Source organism: Oryctolagus cuniculus, chromosome 1 (assembly GCF_964237555.1).
Source record: "Oryctolagus cuniculus chromosome 1, mOryCun1.1, whole genome shotgun sequence".
Taxonomy (NCBI): domain Eukaryota; kingdom Metazoa; phylum Chordata; class Mammalia; order Lagomorpha; family Leporidae; genus Oryctolagus; species Oryctolagus cuniculus.
Window position 1 is genome coordinate 217,947,086 of NC_091432.1, and position 23,403 is coordinate 217,970,488.

The 23,403-nt window shown below is 54.7% G+C and overlaps 1 protein-coding gene across 6 annotated transcripts in view; it reads right to left on the bottom strand.

Moving 5' to 3' along the window:
• The window catches only part of WHRN (whirlin), a 91,941-nt gene that overhangs the window by 43,486 nt on the left and 25,052 nt on the right, over window positions 1–23,403 (bottom strand). For 4 of the 6 annotated variants that reach the window (XM_017350103.3, XM_017350104.3, XM_017350105.3 and 1 more), the window contains exons 2-3: window positions 21,117–21,335; window positions 13,737–13,862 (exon numbers count right to left, since the gene is read on the bottom strand). In XM_017350103.3, coding sequence (XP_017205592.2) covers window positions 13,737–13,862; window positions 21,117–21,335 — 345 coding nt within the window. The remainder of the gene's footprint in view (window positions 1–13,736; window positions 13,863–21,116; window positions 21,336–23,403) is intronic. The other 2 variants (XM_051842688.2, XM_017350106.3) reach the window with 2 other exon arrangements.

Consider the following 23,403-nt stretch of genomic DNA (forward strand, 5'->3'; position numbering starts at 1 on the left):
GAAAAACAGAGCAACGAGACTCTAAAATACATGCTCGCTACGTGTGTGCCCATCTCAGTGGGAATCTCATAAATCAGCGATGTCAGGCTTTCAAAGAGAAGGCAAGTCATTTTCTAAGAAGCTGATGGTTGGTTCACAAAAGGAAGAGAATGGACGAGGAGGGTCCCCAGCTGTCACACGCTAGGCTGGACAGAGCTAGAGAGAATGGACTTCCCGAGCAACCAGGAGCCTGCAGATTGCTTCTCCCCTCCACAGCCAGCAAGGAACACTTCTGCAGTTGGAAAACACAGTCAAGAAAGATGTTTTTTAAGTATTATATTTGTGGGAGACAGCCAGAAATTTCCACTGTACATGCATTATAATTATGAAAGACAAGTATCCAGAGATTTTGATACTTTACCCCCAAAGCCCTGTTACTGCTGAGACTTTTGCCCTCTTTCCAGCACTCCCAGGGGCACCTGGCCACAGCGGTGATGACTGATGCTAGGTGCTCGGGCAGTGGGGGGGGACTTTCTTACCCTCTGTTCCTTCCACATTCATTAAGGAACTTAGCCCTCAGGTAGCGCTCTCGCCTCTCCTGTTTGTTTGTTTATGTATTCAGTATTAGCGCAGGCTCCTGCATGCTTCTTTTGCTCTCCTTGGGCCACTGGGAGTGCATTTTTGATTGGTGTCTCTGCCGCCTGACAAGCTTATGGACCGATTATTTTATAGCAGGCCTGTACCTTCCTTGTGCTAACTCTAGAACCAACCACTCCTACAAAGAGCCCTGGTTCCTTTTATCTGGAGAAGGACATTTAGAGACCGAGAGCTGAGTGCTAGGTGTGCTTTTTTATCGGGGTGTCCCTGCCTTGCGCCCCCTCATGGATAGTGAGGGACCACACATATGTTTAACAGCTCACACATATGCACATCCATACTGACATGTACGCATGGACTGCAAAAAAATTTTTGCACTAACATAAAACTTTTAATTCCATCTTCCATTGACTTTTTGAAGTACCCTCATATTTCTGCATGTATACACACACACACACATATTTCTTTTCTTTTTATAAACCAGTCCATGTTGATACAGCTGACTCTACCCTAGCACCACACCGTTAATTCTCTCTCCCTCCTTTCCTTACTTATAACTTTTCCCAAGAGTGAGAAAACTTTCATTATCTAAAACAGGATCACTTATTTTTCCAACATTAGTTGAAACAAAATAGCTTCAGAATTACTAATCTATACCCTTTTGAGGATAAAAAAAAATTGTCGGTACAGAGGGGTCAGCCTATGCTGCGACACCAGCGTCCCATACCTGAGTGCCAGTCCCAGTCCCAGCTGCTCTGGTTCCAATCCCGCTTCCTCCTGATGTGGCTGGGTAAGCAGTGTAAGATGGCCTCAGCACCTGGGTGCCTGCCACCCATATGGGTGACCCAGACGGAGTTCCAGGCTCCTCGCTTTGACCTGGCCCAGCCCCAGCCATTGTGGCCATTTGGGGAGTGAACCAGTAAATGGGAGCTCTCTTTCTCTCTCTCTCCCTCTGGTCATTCTGCCTTGCAAATGAATCTCTAAAAAAAAAAAAAAAAGAAAGAAAAGAAAAATATCTGCCAACTGGAGTGCAGTGTTTGTATGCCTTTTTGTCTTCTGCCTTACAATATTAGTTGAATCAATGTTTTCTCAAATACTTAAATCAGTCCCTTTCTTCTCTCTCCCCTGCTGGTGTGTTTATGGGAACCACTGGCAATAGAGTTAAACTCCTCTGTTTTCATCCACTTCAGCCACATCCATCTCTCCATCCGCAACCTACACACTCACATCCTGGTGGAGTGTTAGAAAGTTGGGTGAAGTTCACTCTGCGATGCACAGTTCTATGGGTTTTGACAAACGCAGTCATGTGTCTGTCACTACAGTTCCAACATCAAAGTTTCCCACCACCTTTTGTCCATTTTGAGAGTTCTGTGTACGTTCTCCAAACAAGCCCTCTGCTAGAAGTGTGATCAGAAAATATCCTATTCCTGTGACCAGTCTTCATTGTTTCAAAGGTGTCTCTTGAAGAGCAAAAGTTGTTAATTGTAACAAGGCTCAATTTTTTTATTTTGTGAAATATTCCTTGCCTAACCCGGTGTCATGCAGATTTTACCCTTCGTATTCCTCAAGAAGTAGAGTTTTGCATTTTACATTTAAATCTATGATTCATTTTGAGTTGATTTTCACATGAAGTGTGAGGTTGAGGTTCATTTTTTCGGCAAACAGACTCCAATTGTTCTAGCACCTGTCTCCATTAAATTACCTCTGTACTTCTGCCAAGAATCAGGAGTATTTGTGTGGGTTTATTTCTGGACTCTTAATTCTGTTCCATTGATCTCCGTGTCTCTCATTTAATAGTGCACTACCTTGTGTACTGTAGCTTCACACTAAGTCATGGCATCAAGTACAGGATCCTCCAACTGTGTTCCTGTCCTTCAGAACAGTCTTGGCTCCAATTTCTTTGTCTTTGCATAAAAAAATTAGAATCAGTTTATAAATATCTACAAAAAAGTCTGCTGGGATTAGAAGTGGCACTGTATTGAATCTAAATCAAACTGGGGAAATCTGACATCTTCATACTATTAAGTCTTCCATCCATGAACATAGTACATCTCTCTGTTTATTTAGGTCTTTTTTGTTTTATAGCTTCAGCATACAAAAACTGCGCATATTTTGTTTGATTTTTATACCTAAGGATTTTGGGTGCTATTATAATTGATATTGTTTTAATAACTTTGAATTCTGGTTGCTTACTCCAAATATGGGGAGGGGATACAACTTGTTTTAGGCTGACTTTGCATATCCTTTCACCTCAGTAAATTCACTTGCCAGTTTTCAGAGCTTTTTTTTTTTTTCAGGTTCTGTGGAGCTCCATATAGTCTGTCTCTGTATAAAGGGAGATTTATTTCTTGTTTCCTGACCTGTATGCCTTTCATTTATTTTCCTTAGCTTATTGCATTAGCTACAACTTCTAGCATGATGTTGCAGAGGACCATTGAGAGATGACATTTTTGGCATAGGTTAATCTGAGAAAAAGTGCAGAGTTCTTCACTGTGAAATACATCAACTGTAGGTGTTGTTAGATGCCTGTCATCAGATTATGAAAGTTTCCTTTAAATTCCAGTTTGATTACTTTTTTAAAAAGATGTATTTATCTATTTGAAAAGCAGAGTTACAGAGAGAGACAGAGGCAGAGGGAGGGAGGGACAGAGAGAGAGAGAGAGAGAGAGAAAGGTCTTCCATCCACTGGTTCACTCCCCAAATGGCCACAATGGCCAGAGCTGGGCCAATTGGAAGCCAGGAGCCAGAAACCTCTTCGGGGTCTCCCATGTAGGTGCAGAGGCCCAAGGACCCAGGACATCCTCCATTGCTTTTCCAGGCCATAGCAGAGAGCTGGATTGGAAGTGAAGCAGCTGGGACTCAACCAGTGCCCATATGGGATGCTGGCGCTGCAGGCGGCGGCTTTACCCGCTATGCCACAGTGCTGGCCCCAGTAGTTTGCTTCCTTTTTATCATCAATGGGTACTGCATTTTTTAAAAGACAATTTTATGATTACATGGCTTTTCTGTCTTGATCATCACAGTGATTTTCCAATGCTGAACTGGTCTTGCATTCCTTGGATGAAGCTCACTGGGTTTGGTTTACTGTCCTTTGATGGCTGGATTTTATTTGCAGATATTTTGTGGAGGATTTTTGAACCTACATTAACGAAGCACAGTGGTTTGCAGTTTTCTTTTCTTGCAGTGTGTTTGGTCTTCTTCCATACTTCTGTCTCAGATAAAGTGTTGGGAAGTATTCCCTCACCTTTCAAGTAGGCACAACACAGTAGTCCTTCTGTGAGTGCCTGGTAGATTCCATTTGTGGAAGCATCTTAGGTTCCAGCTTTCTTTTAGGGTGATTTTTAGCTAAAAACTCAATTTCTTTGATACAAATCAATACAGGATATATAGACTATCTATTTTTTCTTTCCTGAGTGTTAGTGGTTTGTGCCGTCCAAGAAACTGGTTCATTCATCTAAGTTATAGAACTTAAAGGCACAGAGTTATTAATTTTAAAGACACTGTTTTTGTCAGTTTCATTAGGACTTCCATAAAAACCAGCCACAACACAGGAAAAAGTACACTGAAAGTCTGCTTATCAAACAAATTGTCTAAGTAACCACATCCCTTGTCCACTAAGAATAAACCGATTGTTCCTGAAGAGTGAGTCAGGCTTATCCTGGGGGGCACAGGACAGGGTCAGCCCTGATGGTGACAGCTCAGTGCTGGGGATCCAGACACCAGGACCCTCCACCCAGCCAGTGCCGTGCCCTCCTGCAGGCCCTCAGACTCCTCTTGTCTGAAACCCTAGAGTTGGAGGCTGAGATCCATGTGTGTGGACGGACCCCTGCCGTTCCCTCCATCAGAGGAGAGCTGAGGGTGGCACCTGACGCCCACAGAGCATGTGGCAAGCAAAGCTCAGTGTGGGCGTGGCTGCTACTCAGCTCCCTGCAGCCTGCAGAGTCTGCCGGCTCAGTTCACAGCCTGAGCAAGTGGGGCTGTGAGCACTGACGCTTCTGAGCGGGACTGATTCCTTCTGAAAAATGCTGGTCCTGGGGCTGGTGATGCGGCGTAGCAGGTAAAGCCGCCACCTGTGACATCGGCATCCCACATGGGCACTGGTTTGAGTCCCAGCAGCTCCACTTCTGATCCAGCTTCCTGCTAATAGCCTGGGAAACAGTGGAGGATGGCCCAAGTGCTTGGAGTCCTGCACCCATGTGGGAGACCCAGAGGAAGCTCCTGGCTTTGGCTCCGCCCAGCCCCAGTTGTGTGGTCATCTGGGGAGTGAACCAGCAGATGGAAGATCCCTCTCTAAAATTCTTTCAAATAAATAAATCTTTTTTAAAAAAGTCTTCAATTAAAAAAAAAATGCTGGCCCTGTCTATGTTTAGGGCTAGACACTAGAACTCTTCTAAATGGAGCTCAGAGTCAAGGGCACCGGGCTTCGGTCCTGTCTCAGGCACAGCTGCTCCTTCAAGTCCAGAACTATTTCCTGAACACCTACCCTGTGGCAAGCACTGTCTGGGACAAGGGACATGGGGTGTCGAGGACACCCTGTCTCTGCCCCGTGCTGCCACAATCTGGAGAAGGTCATTAACTGAACCCTGCTAATTTACAGGTGGGGTTGAGCTCCCCCCACCCATAGCTCCAGACGCATGGAGACCACCTGCCTCTAGGTGGGCGTTCATGGCCAAGGGCACTGTACAAGGGCTCAGTGCAGAGAGGCCAGGTCGTGAGAACAGAACATGGCAAAAGCAGCCTGGGAGGGGCTCACCCTGGCTGCACCAATGGTGTCGGCACACGGCCCTGAGTCCCAGCACACCCAGTGCCTGCGGCAGCCCCGTCTACACCAGGGGCACTGAGATGCTGTTCCCATACCATTTGACGGGCCTGACCCATAGCACAAGGGAAACATGCATGGGGACAGAGATTCTGCTTTAAGGACCTCAGCCAGGTCGGGAAACGGCCCCCATGAGCAGGAACAAAATGGGCCTTCCCTCCCTGGACAACCTCAGGAGTGGAACCCAGGGGCCGAGCAAGGGCCAAGGCAACCACGCTGGGCTTCGGAAGCTTGGACATTTCAAAGGCTGCCTGACGCCTTGTGTCCCCTCTGGGCATCCTTCTGATACTCCGTCCTGTTAGGATACTAGGGAGACAGCGATCAAAGCACATGGCCTTCAGAGGATCTCAAGGGCTGGGGCCCGGATCCCTCTGTGTGATCCTGGGCAAGCTGCTGCAGCTCTCTGAGCCTCAGCTGCCAAACGGTGCTATTAGTGCCCATCACAGGGCTACAGGCAGGGTTAAATCAAGGTGCGTCCAACCTGCTTTGCACAGTGCCCATTCCTAACAACCAGTTCATAAGTGGCAACTGTTACCGTTAGGACTATTTTTAAACCATCCATCTCAGCTGCTCTTAAAGGAACAAAGAAGGCTTTATGAGCCAGTTAGTGATGGGGTTTGAGGCTGGTGGGGGAGGGGGAACGGGCACCTGCCCCTCCTGAGAGCGGGGTAGAAGTCCCCAGTCACGCGAGGCCACCTCCAGAGGAAATGCTGGGGGCCGGCTTGACCTCGTAAGTGCCTCTCCACTTCAGGCAGCCTGGTCCTTCCCCTTGCTTGGACTCACACGGGGCCCCCGGGAGCGAAGTGGGCAGAACAGCTGGCAGCCAGGGGGAGAGGCGGCACTTTCACCCCAGCAGAGCTCCGCACAGCAGCCAGGAGCCCTATTTACAAATAAAGCCTGTTCCTGGCTCCACCACCCACACAGCCAAGCCCCTTTATTCCATTTCAATACGCCTAATTCCACTGGAAGTGCACCGGCAATCAGCAGAATTCATCAGCGCCGGCCGCGCGAGTGAGTGTGGGCAGGTGTTAGTCGAGGGGCCTGGGAGCGAAAGGGAAACAGTGGCAGGGAACAGAAGGTGCTTCACAGCAGGGCGTGGTAGGGCCGAGCCTGCAGAGGGGAGGACATGATGGAAGGTGCGCGTTCTGGGAGCAAACAAGGCCTCTGCTTGCCTGCGACCGAGAGGCCAGCTAACATGATGGCCGGACTTCTCTGGAATATGCTCCCCTTGCCTTGTTTCGAACTGGAAATGGCTTGACTGTTGCTGCTTTCACAATGATAAAAGTAATCCCTGCTCCATTCGGAGGCTGCAGAAGGAAGGGAGGAACGAAGTGGAAATCACATACAGCCAAGACCCGTGTGCGTGGACTGGCTCCTGCTGGGCGTCGGCTGGCGCCCGGGCTTCTCCAGGCCCATTTGCATGCACAGACACAATGCAAACGAGACCCTGCAGCTTGCACTGTGCCTCCCACTTCACCACAGACCAGGGACAAGCACCCACATCTCCAGCTTCGCACGGCTGCACGGCTCGGGCGAAGGACACGTCCTGGGTGATCAGCTCCCTCCACTCTTGCTGGCACCGCCTGCCACCTTCTCTGGACCCCGCTTTCTCGGTGGCACCTTAGCACCCTGCACCACTTCCTCCTGCAGCCAGGGCTCAGCCTGAGCCGTTCTTTCTGCCCGAGGTTCTTAGTTCCTCTTTCATCTAATTATGGTCTCTTACATTTGTTAAAAAGATTTATTTTACTCATGTGAAAGGCAGAGTTAGAGAGATACAGAAACAGAGACAGAGGGATCTTCCATTTGCTGGCTCACTCTCCAAATGGCTGCAATGGCCAGGCCTAAACAAGGAGCCAGGAACCTCACCCAGGTCTCCCATGCGAGTAGCAGGGGCCCAGGCATGTGGGCCATCTTCCATCGTCTTCCCAGGTGTTTAGCAGGGAGCTGGATCAGAAGCAGAGCGGCATCTGTGGGGAGCAACTCGGACTAGACTAAGTTACTGGAATTAAGACTTATTCTATACATCTGCTTTCCCACAATATGGCGCTGAGAAGGGAAACAGCTTCTACACAGCTGCCTCCAGTTCAATCAATAAACTGTAGGACTTGCTCCTGATTGGAGGAGAGTAGCGTACTCGGCGTGTGGGCAGCCGAGTTGGGATTGGCGGAGGAGGACTATAAAGGAGGAGAGAGACGGCATGCACCAGGAACATCTAAGGGGAACATCTGAGGGAACACCTGTGCAGCCCCCGCGAGAGCGGCCGGCGGTGTGCTGCTCCCCCGCGGAAGTAGGGAAAGTGGCCAGGGGGAACCGCCCTTCCACGGAGGTGGAAGGGATGGTAGCCAACCCGGGAAGAACCAGCAGCAAACCCGGGGAGGGCCGAGCAGACAAAAGAACAGTGCAGGGTCCTGTGTCGTTCCTCCACGAAGAGGGGGAGCGACATAATGGTGCCGTGACTCGGATATGAAGCCTAGGCAGGGTTTAGTGTCGTTCCTCCACGAAGAGGGGGAGTGACATAATGGTGCCGTGACTCGGATATGAAGCCTAGGCAGGGTTCAGTGTCGTTCCTCCATGAAGAGGGGGAGCAACATAATGGTGCTGTGACTCGGATAGGAAACTTAGGAGGGAAGAAACGGGAAGAAGTGGAAAATATCGGAGAGAGAGACTAGCAAACAGCCTAGGGAAAAGCCGGACGAAAAAGGTGCCGGAAGAAGCTATTGAAAGCCTAGGCATAGACTCAGATACTGACTACGGGGGGAAGCTGGGAGAAATCTCTAAGGCCGAAAGCGAAAGTGAAAGCTAGAACAAACAGACTCGGATACGGACTGTGGGGAGAAGCCAGGAGAAATGAGGGAGGAATATTGTTGGAAGAAAACTTAGGGAAACATACCGGGTAGAGAAAAATGTTAGGGAAATTGAAGCCGCGGGGGGCAGGCCGAGGCGGAGACGTAAGCCAGTTTGGAATTCTTTAAGTCAGCCCGGGGGGCAAAAGGCAAAAATCTGGAACCAGAGGCAGAGACGTGGGCCGCCAGGTTGGAATCCGTCAGATTAGCCCGGGGAGCAAAGGACGGGAAGCCAGACCGAAAGGCGCAGACGCGTGAGCTAGGTTGAATTCGCCAGGTTAGCCCGGGGAACTTAGATTGAATACTAGTGGCGGAAACGTGAGCTGGGGCTGTGTGACTCGCGGAAGCCACTGTGTGCAGAGAGAGCACGGGGCGTGAATAGATAGGGAACGCGGGGCTGGCGCGAGGCCGTGGTGCGGACGCGAAGGGCGTGGAGACCGCGGAGTGCGTGCGCGAAGCCGGGAAGCCACGCAGATGAGAGAAGCGCGGGCTGAAGCGGCTCAGAGCCGGGAAGCCGCCGAGAAGCAGCCTCGGGGCGGGCGCCGGGAAGCCACAGGGATAAGAGAAACAGAAGTTTAGAAGTAAAATGAGAGAAATAGGAATGCTGGCAGATAGAAGTAAAATGGGAGAAATAGGAATGCCTGGAGATAGAGAAATAGATTAAAATAAGGCCTCCCCTCAACATGGCAATGAGAGCTTGGATTCGGTCTGCCTGATTAGGGAGGTGGTGAGCACCTGCGGGCGGCTAGCAGTTTATGCGCCGCAGGTCACCGAAGACAGGCACGAGTTAACATCAATAAGTCTCCCCACAATACCGCAATGAGAAGGCTTGGATTCGGTCTGCCTGATTAGTAAGGCGGTAAGCACCAGCAGGCAGCTCGACCAGAGTATGAGCTGCAGGTCACTGAAGATAGGCACGAATCAACACCAATAAGTCTCCCCACAATATGGCAATGAGAAGGCTTGGATTCGGTTTGCCTGATTGGTAGGGCTTGTAAGCACCTGCAAGCAGTTCTAGCAGAGTAGAGCATGCGCTGCAGGGCACCGAACTCAGGCATGCATCAGCGCCTAAAAACCTCCTCACAACATGGCGAACAGAGGACCCGGATTCGGTTTGCCTGATTGATAGGACTTGTAAGAACCTGTGGGCAACTCTAGCAAGCAGAGCAGAGTGTGTGCTGCGGGGCACCGAAGACAGGCGCGTATCAACGCCAAAAATAAAAAGAAAGGGGGATCTGTGGGGAGCAACTCGGACTAGACTAAGTTACTGGAATTAAGACTTATTCTATGCATCTGCTTTCCCACAATATGGTGCTGAGAAGGGAAACAGCTTCTACACAGCTGCCTCCAGTTCAACCAATAAACTGTAGGACTTGCTCCTGATTGGAGGAGAGCAGCGTACTCGGCGTGTGGGCAGCCAAGTTGGGATTGGCGGAGGAGGACTATAAAGGAGGAGAGAGACGGCATGCACCAGGAACATCTAAGGGGAACATCTGAGGGAACACCTGTGCAGCCCCCGCGAGAGCCGGCCGGCGGTGTGCTGCTCCCCCGCGGAAGTGGGGAAAGTGGCCGGGGGAACCGCCCTTCCACGGAGGTGGAAGGGACAGTAGCCAACCCGGGAAGAACCAGCAGCAAACCCGGGGAGGGCCGAGCAGACAAAAGAACAGTGCAGGGTCCTGTGTCGTTCCTCCACGAAGAGGGGGAGCGACACTATCCAGTGCCCTGATATGGATGCTGGCATCTGAAGAGGGAGCCTAACCCTCTGTGCCACGACACTGGCCCTTGTCTTCTTGTAAATTTCAACTGCAATGCTTCTTCCTTCAGGAAGTCTTCCAGACATCCGAGACCTGGGCAGGTGTCCCTCCTGTTGCACACTCGCAGGCTCCGTGTGCATCGCCACGGCCGTAATCCCACGAATGGCTGTGCGATGTGTTTACGCCCACCACCTCTAGTCTTCCCGCTAGAACATAAGCTGCAGGTCTGAGGCTGAATCTCTCTGGCTTGGCTCAGGGGGCAGAGCCAGCGTCTGTGCCAGCGAACACTTGCCAATTCGATGAGAAGGCAGGGGAGCGGGTTAGCCAGGACGCCTACACAAAGGAGGGATGCGCCGGCAGGTCACGGGCAAGCTTCTCTCTATGAACACGGAGCCCACAGCGGGAGGAGCGTGGAGAATGATCTGGCGTCTAGGCACCCTCTGCCCCTCCCAGGCTGGGAAAACAGGCCGACCTAGGAGCAGACCTCCGAGATCACCCAGACTGCATGGACACGCCCACCTTCACACACCTGCTCAGGGGCAGGTGCACGGCTCCTGTCCTCTCCTGCCCACGGCAACACCAGGCTGCCCGGGTTCAACCCCAGCTCTGACCTGAGAAAGAAGTTGACTCTGAGCTGTGCGAGCCTGGGTTTCTTCAGCTGTAGGCCGGGGACGGGCAGGCTGGCGCCGTCACCGAGAGGAGCTGAAGCTGGTGGCTGGGACGTGGGCTTGGAGGGGGCCTGTCAGCTCAAATCGAGCTCGGGCACTCCTCAGCCGGGTGAGGCCGCTTCACGTTGCTCCTGAGTCTGTGGGCTCTAAGGTGGGGACAGGAACAGCCCTATGGAAATAGGTTGCTGCAAAACTTAGGAGGATGAATGGGAAGCTCGGAGCACAGTTGCCGACATGGCAGCGGCCCAACCAGAGGATGACAAGATGATGAAAGAGACCGCCCTTGGGAATCGGTGTCCCCCATTTCCCAACTCATTAAAACAAGAGATTTATTTCTTTGAAAAGCAGAGAACGAGAGAGACAGAGACAGAGAGAGAGAGAGAGAAATCTTCCATCCACGGGTTTACTCCCCCAGAAGGCCACAACAGCCAGGACAAAGTCAGGAGCCAGAAACTCCATTCAGGTATCCATATGGGTGCAGGTGCCCAAGTACTTGGGCCATCTTCCGCTACCTTCCCAGACGCACTAGCAGGGAGCTGGGCTGGAAGGGGAACAGCCGGGACTCAAACAGGCATCCTGATACGAGATGCCAGGGTCACAGGTGGCAGCTTCACCTTCTGCGCCAGGATGCCAAGCCCTTTCTCATTCATTTTTTTTTAAAGATTTGATTTATTTACTTGAGAGGCAGAGTTATAGACACTGAGAGGGAAAGTTAGAGAGAAGGGATTTCCATCTGCTGGTTCACTCCCCAAATGACCACAACAGCCAGAGCGGAGCCAATCTGAAGCCAGGAGCTTCTTCCATGTCTGCCATGCAGGTGCAGGGGCCCAAATACTTGGGCTGTCCTCTACTGCCCTCCCAGGCCAGACAGCTGGATCGGAAGAGGAGCAGCTGAGACTTGAATCCGTGCCCATATGGGATGCCGGCGCCACAGGCAGAGGATTAACCTACTGCCACAGCGCCGGCCCCCCTCACTCAGTTTAAAAAAATCTTCTGTGTTTAGAAGTTGTCACCAGTCTTCGTTGGAATTTTGGGAGGAAGGCAATAGCATGAAAATTGCATACAGACTGAGTGCACTGTGGTCTGCCGGATTAGAGAGTCACAAAAGGGTGTCAGTGGGCAGGCTGGGGGAGACTGAACAGATCTGCAGTTTGTTTAAAAGTCTGATGCCAGTGTCAGGGTCTCAGAGCACTGCACCCCGGACACAGATGATGCCAACACCAGGGGAAACCAAGGGAGGGATACCTGGGAACTCCTTTTGCAACTAAATCTTAACGTGTCTAAAAGGACAAATTTATTAAATGAAACCTGTACGTGGAACATCACGAGACCATTTCCACTCGGAGTCCCAACGAGGTGCTGGTGAAAGCACAGTAAGTGACCGGGGTACCTCGATCAACTGGACCCACGTGGCATTTGCGGGGCACCTGCCGCCTCCCCAGCTGGCCTGGTTATGAGCCCAGCTGGGCCCAGACTCCAGGATGGGAATGCTGGCTTTGCCTCGTGTTAGCTCTGGGACTCTGAGTCTCAGCTGCTGCACCTGTGCAATGAGCCACAGAAAAGAACCTGCTCGCGGGGGCATCAGGAGATTTCACAACGGGGCAGTGTGGGGGGCCCGGAAGAGCACCAGGAAAGAAGAGACACAAGCAAGTGCTCATTATGATGTTTCTAATACTAAGATGCTGACGACGACTTTCCTAGCACTCGAGCTGCCGTAACTAAGTACTTGTGAGTACTGTGTGGCTCATGGACACAGCCCTAGAGACTGCGAGGGCCAAGATCAAGGTGTCAGGGGGTGGCCCACTTCCTGGTTCACAGCTGGTGCCTCTGGCTGCATCTTCACACGGCACAAGGGGCGAGGGTCTCAAACAAGGGCGCAAGCTCCACTCATGAGGGCTACACCTCACAACATCATCACCTCCCAAAGGGCACCCCCCCAACACCACCTCCTTGGGGTGAGGAGTTCAACAGGGGAGTTCGCAGAGACACATTCGGTCCACAGCAGTGCTCACTATGATCAGTAACAATAACGTCCCTTTGTCCCTTGCGCCGCCCTTTCAGAAATCCTGGAAAGGGACACCCAGACAGGTGGAGGGGCCCCCGCCCCAAGGTCCCACAGCTCAACTGGGCTTTGAGCCGGGCCTTCCTGACTGCAAGGCCAGAGCTCTTCGTCACCTTTTCTCCTTGCCTGTGTGGACGATCGAGCCGAGGGCACTCCAAGCCCCTGCTGCAGTCACAGTCTCACCTGTGCGTCAAGCCCCGGGGCCTTGCCCTCCACCCACGGTTCAGCCAACTGCTCCCTTTCTGCCCCAGCCCCCTTACTACCCACCTGTCTCACGCACGGTCCCCAACCCAGGCCTGGCTCCAACAGCACCCGCGCCACAGTCACCCTCCCGCACTGCTGCTGTGTTGGCATCCAGGGCATCAGGATTTCGACCAAGCACACGTCCTAGGTTCGTTGTCCTCAGACACAGATTCTCTGCCTAAACAAGTTCCTGCCCACCCCGCCCCCAAACCCCAGGTAGCATAAAGACCACGGCTTGGGTTCAAATCTGGCTCTGCAGCCCACCAGCTGTGTGAGCTTGGGTAGGCTGGGTCCACTACTCTGGGCCTCAGCTGGAAAATGCAGGAAAAACAATCCGCCCCGCAGGGCAGCCCGAGTGTCTTCCGGGGAAGACACATGTGTGGTGCATCACAAAGGCTGGGCAGGCGGGTAGCCCTCCTGAAAACATGTGCTGATCACATCAGATCATTGCCGACTCCCCGGACTCAATGCCAGCCCTGACGCTGCCCCGTGCAACCCACACCCCAGCCACAGCCTCCTCTCCTCTCCCATCTCCATGCACCATGAGAAACACGCAAGTCGGGGCCATCACAGACCTCAGCAGTGTTTACAAAACAGCAGTCAGGAGTAACTCCAGCCGGCCTGCTGCCCAGGACCAGAGGAGGCCCCTGCTGCTGCTCTGAGCCAGGGGACGGCTCCTCCCTGGGTGCTGACTGCACCGCTGAAGCCACAAAGAGCTCTGGGCCCGGGTCCTCCCCTCTCCCCGTCCCCCTTCACTCCCCCAACCCTCACCTTGAGCCCACTGCCTTCCGCTTCAGAGCCTGGGTCCACGCCGGTGATGTAGATGCCCAGGCCGTACTCAGCTCCCCCTCGGATGGTGAGGCCCAGGGAGCGGCCATCACCCAGCAGCAGGTTCACCTGCAACAGGGAGACACAGCATTAGCAGGCTTTGGACAGCCAGGCCCTCGGCTTGGGAAGAGGCAGCCGCGGGGCCCTCCAGGAGAGGCTGGCGGCAGACTCTGGGAGGCTGCCTTAACCACGCAGGCACCTGCAGGACTGTATGGGTCCTGGGCATGAGAGGGGGATCGGCGGAGAAAGTGTGAACCCAGCCCAGAGCCAAACCCGCCTCACCACACAGGCAGCCTCGATGGCACACTGAGTGACTTGGAGCATGGTGTGCCTGCCCTAGGGGACAGGCAGGGGCAGGGACCTTCGGCTCCAGGCAAGGCCACACCGTTGGCTTTCTGCCTCTGAAAAGTGACTTTTCGGTGCACTGTTCCGCCCAAGCTACGGGGACAAGCCTGTGACACGGATTCTCTCAGTGAACTCCTCAACCCCCTGGTGGTGAAGAAGAGAGACTCCGGTCTAAGCTGCCCGAGGGAGGACCCAGCTGGGAGACCTTGGGCAAGTTACTTAACTTCTCTGGGCCCTATCTGAAAATGAGGATGAAAATCAGACTGCCTGCCTTGTAAGGTTATTGGATGGAGGATCAAATTAGGAGAGCAAGGAGAGTCTGCAGATGAGGTTCCAGCCCACAGCAAGTGCGCAATTAACACTGGCCACTGCACAACCAAGTGGCCCTGTTAAATAACCCGCGTGCAGGGTTCTGCCCGCTTCTGGAGCCCAGAGCTCTCCAGGCTTGGTTTCTCCGCTGGCTGGGACCAGGCTGCAGCAGCTCGGCTCCCTCCTGACTGCCAGAGGGTGTCGGGAAAGGGCCTGGCAGCCAGGGCCTCCTCCGTTTGCTCCTAAGGCGACAGCTCCCCCGTAAGACAGGGTGGCCCATCCGGCAGGACAGAGCCGGGGAGGCCCAGCCCCCTGGGGTCTGGGGCTGGCACGGGGTTCCTCCTCAGGCAGATCCGACCACAGCGGCAGGAAGGGCACAGAGCTTGGGGCGGGGAGACTCACGCGCAGTTACCCGGAGCTGTGAGAGAGGCAGATGGGCTCCTGCAGACAGCGGGCTCCGCGGACACTGGAGGGCAGCCCCTGGGACGTGCCCTCCCCGCCCTGATGCAGTGCTGCCTCCAAGCCCACAGGGGCCCAGCCCAGTCCCTGGTCACACGCAGGTGCCCCTGGGGGGTGCCACGGTGTGGGGCTGCTGCAGGTTAATCCTGGCAACAACACCTGCTGCGTGCGTGGCCTCCAGCAGGCAGCTTCACCTCTCTGTGCCTCGGTTCCCTCGCTGAAATACCAGGAGACACAACACACACGCGAAGCTGCTTCAGAGTTCCTGGAGGCGCGGGGGTGGCCTGGCGATAAAGACGCCTGTGTCCTCTATCAGAGGACCGGGGTTCCACTCCTGCCTCTGACTCCTGCCTCCAGCTTCCTGCTATGCACACCCTGGGAGGCGGCAGGTGATGGCTCAAGGAGTTGAGCCCCCGGGGAGAGCTGGAGGGAGTTCCTGGTTTCAGCCCCCCCGCTGTACAGCAGCTGTTACAGACACTGGGGAAGTGAATCAGCAGCTGGGGGTTCTCTTTGTATGTCTGTCTCTGTCTCTCCAATAAACAACTTTTAAAGTCCAGGGGAAACGGAATTAAAAGTTTATTTGGGGAGCTGGCGCTGTAGCATAGAATGTGAAGCCTCTCCCTCTAGTGCTGGCATCCTATGTGGGTGCCGGTTCTAGTCCCGGCTGCTGCATTTCCGATACGGCTCTCTGCTATGGCCTGGCAAAGCAGCAGAAGATGGCCCAAGTGCTTGGGCCCCTGTATCCATGTGAGAGACCAGGAGGAAGCTCCTGGCTCCTGGCTTTAGATCAGCCCAGCTCTGGCCATTGTGGCCATTTGGTAGTGAACCAGCATACAGATCTCTCTGTCTCTCCTTCTGTCTGTCTGTAACTCTGCCTCTCAAATAAATTTAAAAAAAAAAGACCTCTCCTTAAAAAAAAAAGTTTGAGTGCAAAATGTTGTACAATCCACATACCATTTTTTCAGGATATGCATTTTCCATGAACTTTTCGAAGGGCCCTGGTACTTCACCGTGTTGCTGCAAAGGATGAACGGACCCCTTCCATAGAGCACCCACACAGAGGACGCCCTCACAGGATGCTGGCTACTGCGACCTGCGACACAGCATCCAGGACAGGCCATGAGGCCAGGCTTCTGCAGGTGCACGCTGGCGAGAGTGGCAGGGCCTTCCTCCCAGGCAGGACGCGCGTGGGCTACCCGATGCCCGGCTCCAGGCAGACACCTGTCAAAGCTCGGGTCCACGCAGGCTGTGCTGGGCACAAGCAAGGGAGACTCTCAGAGGCTCCTGACACTGCAGGGCAGTGAGACAAGGCCAAGAGGAAGCATGGGTCTGTGTGGGCCTCCTGGGAAGGTGACCAAGGCACTCGGCCCCCAGGGGCTGCGGGCGCCGGCAGCTGACAGCTGACAGCTGGATGCAGGGCTGCCCCCTGCCCCCATCACACCTTTTCTCCATCCAACGCCTGGTGGACGGGGCGGTCAAGAGCCAACCCTGCCTCAGTTCAGGACGACTCTGCTCCGGAGCCCCCATGGGACCAGCCCGGGCTTGCTGTGTGAGTGCTGCTGCAGCCCCCTCCTCCCTCGGCCCAGGCCCGTGTCCCTCACTCCTCCCCCAGCGCTGGCCCCAGGGTACTGCACTGCTGTGTGGGAAAGCCGTGCAAGCGAGGGGCTTCAGACTGCACAGCCTGATTCTCCCAAGGGGGCTGGCAGGACCACGGCCCTTCTGGAGGCCCTAGGGGTGACCCTGGGGTGACCTTGTGACCTGCTTGTCCCAGCTCCTGGGCTCATGGCGCCACACTCCCTCTGCAATGCCAGCAGCGCAGTGTCCCCTGGCCCCTCCCTCTCTCTGTTCCCCTTACCACATCTCCCTCCACCTGCATGGACGCTGTGATGCCCCCAGGCCACCCGGCTACCGCAGGCCAGCCCCCACCTGGAGGTCCTTCTCTTTACCACGCCTGCCAAGTCCTTTCTGCCACTAAGGTGCCCTGTGCAGGTTCCAGGGACCTGGAGGTGGGACATCTTTGGGGACACTGCTGCCTTCCAGAGACGTCTCTCAGGGCAGTCCTGGGAGCCTGGCTGCAGGTGCAGCTCCTTAGAAACATGGCCCCAAAGGCTGAGGGGCTGTGGGAGAGGTTGTGAGACAGGTAGTGCTGTGGCCACCGCGTGTGCTAAAGCCCAGTTATAGGCCGGGGTGCAGCTCCACACAGCCACAGCGAAGCCGGACCCAGGGTGGGGGCAGGGGCGTGCTCGGCCTGCAGGGGCCTGAGCCAAGCAGAGGGCCTGGAAAGCAGCAGGTGCCTGGCAGGTTCACATGCAGATTCCAAGAGACTCCTGGGGGTTGGGGGTGCAGGTGCAGGAGAGGGGAGACCAAGCCAGGCCTGGCCTCAGGGGCTCAGCTCGCAGGGCCCCTGCCCCTAGTAGGCCTGCACCTAGTAGGAGAAAGCCCTTCTGCCCCCTCCATCCACTCTGCTTGGACCAGGTTGGAAGGGGCTGTGATGGCAGGGGCACATGCTGCCATGCTGCAGCCATGAAGCAACAAGCCTGGGGATGCTGCTTGTTTAGCCCAAGAAGGAGAGGGAGGAGAGACTTGCGACCTGGCCCACCACACCTGAAGACAACAGACCCCGTTCATGGGGCGAGGGAAGGGACTTCCAAAAGCTCCCAGGAAAAGAGAGTGAACTGGCGATAGGCAGCGCCCATGACCTTTCTGAAGGCCCCTTGCACAAGCACCTGCAATACAGGTGTGCTGCTACCTGCAGCCAGACACAACCCTAGCTGCAGGTGCACTGTGGGGACATTGTGGCCATCAGGGCGGCTGGGCTCCCTGCATCCACCCCTGTTCTACCTGCAGCCTGAGTGGACCTGCAGGAACCTCACCTGCTTCTGGCCCCTCTGCTGCTCTAAGCTCTGCCAGGGCTCCCATCGCACTCAGGGTGCACCCCACAGACACAGCCTGAAGCCACTGCTGCTGCCTCACCCTCTGCTCGCCCTCAGAAGGGCCCTGCCACTGCCATCAAGGCCTCCCCGGCCAGGCGCGCCCTGCCCCCACAGGGTGGGCATCCGCGGGCACTCCCTGAGGCCGTCCCTGCACCCCTGTGACCCCTCCCCATGCCCTGTCTCGCCCTCCTCCCTCCACACTGCAATCTTCTACCTTTTACTCGAATGTCCTATCACACACGAGCAGGTGAGCCCTTGGCAGTGGCCATCTTCACCTGTCCACTACTGTTCCCAGTTTCTGGAACAGTTCTGGGCCCATTATAGGGGCTCAACAAACATCTTGAGGGGGAGGTACCAAATGCACATAGCACCCGATTGGCACTGGTGAACTGACAGCTGCTACCGGCTACTGTGTCCCAGGTGCCGAACTCTGTGTGTGATTACTAATCCTTCAATCAGCACCCTGTGGCTGGTGTGATGATCCCCAAACCACACTCAGGGACACTTACAGGACTCATGCAAGGTTAAGCGACTTGCACAAGGTTGCAGTCAGGAAGTTCTGAAAATGGGTTTCAAGCCCAGCACCACTGAGCCCAAAGGCCCCTTCCTCCCAAGCTAAGCTGAAGGGCAGGTCCCATCTTGTTTCTGTAATGGAGCTTGGAGGAGCTGTGGATGCTGCAGGATTGGGGACCGTGGGGTGTGGACACCACAAGGGACACAGGAGGCCACCATAGGCTCCTGGACAAAGGAGCAGGTGGAAGTTGTGGGGCGTCTGAGTCCTGGCTCTCCCTGACCCCACCACGTCTCTAAGTGGATTCCCGGAGCTGACCACGAAGACCGGTGCACAGAGCAGGCACGCCCTGCTGTCTGCAGTATTACACGGTGAGACCAGGCTGCTGGGGAGAAGAGAAGCAGAGCCCCCCAGGCGGCATGCCCAGGATCCGGCAGCAAGGGCTACAGAGACTTGAGCCCACACCCCTCGCCATCTGGGCAATGAGGCTTTTACACCGTGCCAGCGCTGTGGCATAGTGGGTTAAGCTGCCGCCTGCAATGCCAGCATCCCATACGAGAAATGGTTCGAGTCCCAGCTGCTCCACTTCTGATCCAGCACCCTGCTAGTGGCTTGGGAAAGCAGCAGAAGATGGTCCAAGTGCTTGGACCCCTGCACCCACATGGGAGACCCAGAAAAAGCTCCTAGATCCTGGCTCTGGTTTGGCCCAACTTTGGCCATTGCAGCCATTTGGGGAGTGAACCAGCAGATGGAAGATCTTGCTCTCTCTCTCTCTTTTTCTCTCTCTTGGTCTCTCCCTTTCTCTCTGTAACTCTGCCTTTCGAATAAATAGATAAATCTTAAAAAAAAAAAAAAAAAAGTCACCCAGGCAGCAGAATTTTGTTACAGCAACAACAGGAAATGGACTGAGCCAAAACTGTCCATGCTTGTGTCTCTTTCGGCCTCCCTCTCCTACCACCTCCATACTCACTGGACGCTTCCCTGGGTGAGCCCCAGCTCCTGTGTCCACAGCTTTATTTGCACCCCCCCAAGAACACACTCAGGCGCACCAGAGGAGCTCGGTACACACAGGTGCCTCGCTGACTCGGTCCTGGTTACAGCTCGGCTGGGCCTCGGACTCCTTGTCTATAAAAAGAGGTGGCAACACTGACCCTGCAGGGCAGCTTGGGCACACAGGGAGCCCCTGGCCAATGGCACTCACTACTTTAAGCTCCTGCCTCACACAGAAAAAAAGCAAGTTCTCAGTCAGTGCTGGAAGCTGGCCTTGAACCTGACTCCATGTCACAGGCAGCGCTCTCTAGAGATGGCCAGAGAGCAACCTCCCCTGGCGCCCCCTTAAGAAAGCCCCAGTGGATTGCACGGTGCAGAGCAGGCAGCTAGGCCGTCTCTGCCAGCTCCAGCCAGCGGCCCCAGTGGCCACCACACTCTGCAGGCTGACGTCTGTGCAAAGCCCAGATGCGTTAAATCAACACTAGGGTTTTATCGACTGGAAAAGGAAAGCTGAGAAAGTCTCCCGAGGGACGGCGGGTTGCCCGGAGCCCCAAGCTGCGCGGCCTCCTGGCTGTCAGTGTCAAGGTCCCAGGACACCAGAGAGCTGCCAGCCGGAGTCACGCTCTCGGTCCCAGAGACACCAGTGGGACACAGCGCCAACACCATGCAGAGAGAAGGTGGAACCATCAGGGGACCACTTCAGTCTTTTTGGAAACACAGGCCAGGTCTGGCCTTCCTCAGGTGGCGACACCCCACAGTGCTCTGGGCCACAGAATCTGGGCGGTCCTGTCCATCAAAGTGCCCCCGCCAGCCAATCACGTGCCCCCTCCCGGGTACGCGGACCTAGAGGGCAGGACAGAGAGGACACAAGGGTGGATGCCCCCTCCCCAGAGCCCCAGCTTCACTCCCTGGCTGCCCACGGCCTCCCGACGCCGTCCAACTTTGTGGAAGTTGGCCAGCCTGGGTTTCTGTCACTGAAGACCCAAGCGCACATGGCCAAGGGTGCTGTGTGGCCTGGAGGCCTGGCAGCTCCATGTGGCCACACGCTGGGGTCTGGGCCGTGGGAATTCTATCCCCTGTATCTTAAAAGGATGCCCTGGGATCTCTCTCTTCCCCTTTCCTGGGGGCTAAACCAGGCAGCTGGAGGGGCCAAACTCTAGCAGGTGGTACTCAGAGGGCACGAGTCTGGAGAGACTGGAGGCTCCCCTCTCTTCCACTACGTGCAGGAGAAAGGCCTCTCACGCAGATCCCAGAACCTGGGCTCTTCTCCTGTGTCAGCTTAGGCTGCTTCATACTCTATGCTGCATAGATCGAAAAGCAAAGAAAAAGGGGGCTGTGCTGTGGCGCAGCAGATAAAGCTGCCACCTGCGACGTAGGCATTCCATATCGGCACCGCTTCAAGTCCTGGCTGCTCCATTTCCAATTCAGCACCCTACTAATGGCCTGGGAAAGCAGAAGATGGCCCAGTGCTTGGGCCCCTGTACCAACATAGGAAACTAGGATGAAGCTCCTGGCTTCCGCCTGGCCCAGCCCTGGCCAATGCAGTCATCTGGGGAATGAACCAGCAGATGGGAGACATCTCTCTCTCTCTCTCTCTCTCTGCTCTCTCTCTCTCTCTGTAACTCTGACTTTCCAATACAATAAGTAAACCTATTTTATTAAAACAAAGGCAAAAGACAGAACACAAAACTGTTCAGAAAGGACTAGAGGGACCGCACAGAGCCTTCCTTCCAGGCTCATGGAAGCAGAAGCGGTGTTTCTGGCCCGGGAGCTCACCTTCTTCTCATCCCCGCTCTGCAGGAGGTGCAGGGCACTCCTGCGCTCACCGTCGGGCTGCCTTAGGGCGCTGCCGTGGGGCTGGGGCAGGCCGGCCGGCGGGGAGATGCTGCGGCCTTGGGGGTCCACCCAGGTGTAGATGTGGTTGGTGATGCAGCCCCCGGGGATGCGCCCCGCTGAGTACACCGACAGCACCAGCTTCTTGGAGCCCTTGAGCGCCTAGAGAGACAGGGACACAGGGGTTACAAGCAGCCAGGTGGTGTAAGGGACCCCCCACCCCGCCCGGCCCCGCTTCCCAGACAGGCAATATTCTGCATGGATGTCACAGCTGGTGTCGGAGGGATGAAGTGTGTCCCATGGGACTCACGGCGAGGAGACCCTGAAGCTGTGTCTCTTTCCCTCTGGCCTTCGCCCACTGTACCTATCCTTGTGCTCATATGCTTTGCACCCTTTCTTTTTTATGATTTTATTTATTTATTATTTATTTGAAAGGCAGAGTGACACAGAAAGATGGAGACACACACACATGCAGAGAGACAGGGACAGAGAGAAAAAGGGGTCTTCCACCCGTTGGTTCACTCCCCCAACGGCCTGGACGGTCAGGGCTGGGACAGGCTGCAGCCAGGAGCCAGCAAGTCCATTGGGGTCTCCCATGTGTGTGCCAGGAGTCTGAGCACTTGGACCATCTTCCACTGCCTTCCCAGGCACATTAGCAGGGGGCTGGATCAGAAGTGCAGCAGCTGGGACTCGAAAAGGCGCTCCCATAGGGCATCCGGCATTGCAGGCGGTGGCTTAACCACCTGCATCACAGCTGCACCAGTCCACTCTGCACCCTTTCAATGGGAAAACCTTAGCCAAGAATACAAGCACAACTGGCTCTCTGCAGCCATGGGTTCACCAACGGGGCACCAAAAATATCTTCTAAAAAAACTGTATCTGGTTTGGGGCAGAGGTTAAGATACTGCTTGAGATGCCTACATCCCATATCAGAGTCCTGGCTCTATTTCTGAACCAGCTACCTAATGCGTACCCTGGGAGGGAGCAAGTGATGGCTCAAGTGCTTAGCTCCCTGCCACCCATGTAGGAGACCCAGGGTCCTGGCCCAGTCCCAGCTGCTGCAGTTGGGGAGTGAATCAGTGCATGTAAGCTTTCTGTCTCTTTCTCTGCCTTTAAAATAAAATAAATAAAATCTAAAACCAAAACTGCATCTGTACCGAACATGTACAGGCTTTTTTCGTGTCACGATCTCCTATGAAACAGTCTAACAACTATTTACACAGCATTAGGTGTTATAAATAACTTAGAGAAAAGACTTAAAGTGCAAGTATACTGGCGGACGTGCAGAGGTTATGAGCAAGTTATGTCCTCTTATATAAGGCACTTAAGCATCCAAGGAGTTTGGTATCCATGGGGCATCCTGGAACCAATCTCCCCGGGAGACACCTAGGGACGATGGCACATGCTGAGCCCTGGGAGCTTCCGTAGTGGGTCGCCGAACCAGGCGGTGGTGTTAGGGACTCCAGGGAAACATCAGACAAGAGGGTCAAGCAAAAAAAGCATTGGTAATAGCCACAGCCTCCCGTCTGCAAAGGGGCTGGTGGGCCAGGCACACTGCTCTGCACCTGCCCGGCCGTATCTCATGGAATCCACACTGTGGGTGGGAACCTCACCACTCAGATGAAGAAATGGAGGAAAATCATCTGCCTACACAGCTATTAAGGGGTTCCTCCCACAGCCACCTGTACTAGAAACAGCTGGGGGACAGAACAAGCACACAGACCGGGAAGCCCAAACACCACATCACGGGGTAGAAGTTGAGATGGGCCACACCGCCAGGCACCAGTGGCTGAGACAGGGCAGTTCACCCCGGGAGCCTGTCACTCAGCATCTGGACAAGCAGCAGACACGCCCGATGCCAGTGTCTCCCCGACTTCTATACGTTGAAGTCCAGCCCACAACACGGTGGTGACGTGAGGATGGAGCCTCGGAGAGGCAATGAGAGGAAGTCACAGTGGGACCCACAGCTTTGTGAGAAGAGGGACCGCAGCTTGCCCTCAGTCCTCCGTGGGAGGACACAAAGAGACAACCACAGCCACACCAGGCTGGCACCCTGCTCTCAGGCATGTAGTCCCCAGAAGCAGGAGGAAACACATTGCTGTGGCTCAGCATCCCCGGTCTACGGCGTTCGGCTGTGGCAGCCCCAGCCGGCTAACACACCCCATGACGGGGCTGGCTGTGTGCATAAGAGGTGGCATCCATGCGTGGTGAAATTTTATGCTGCTGTTAA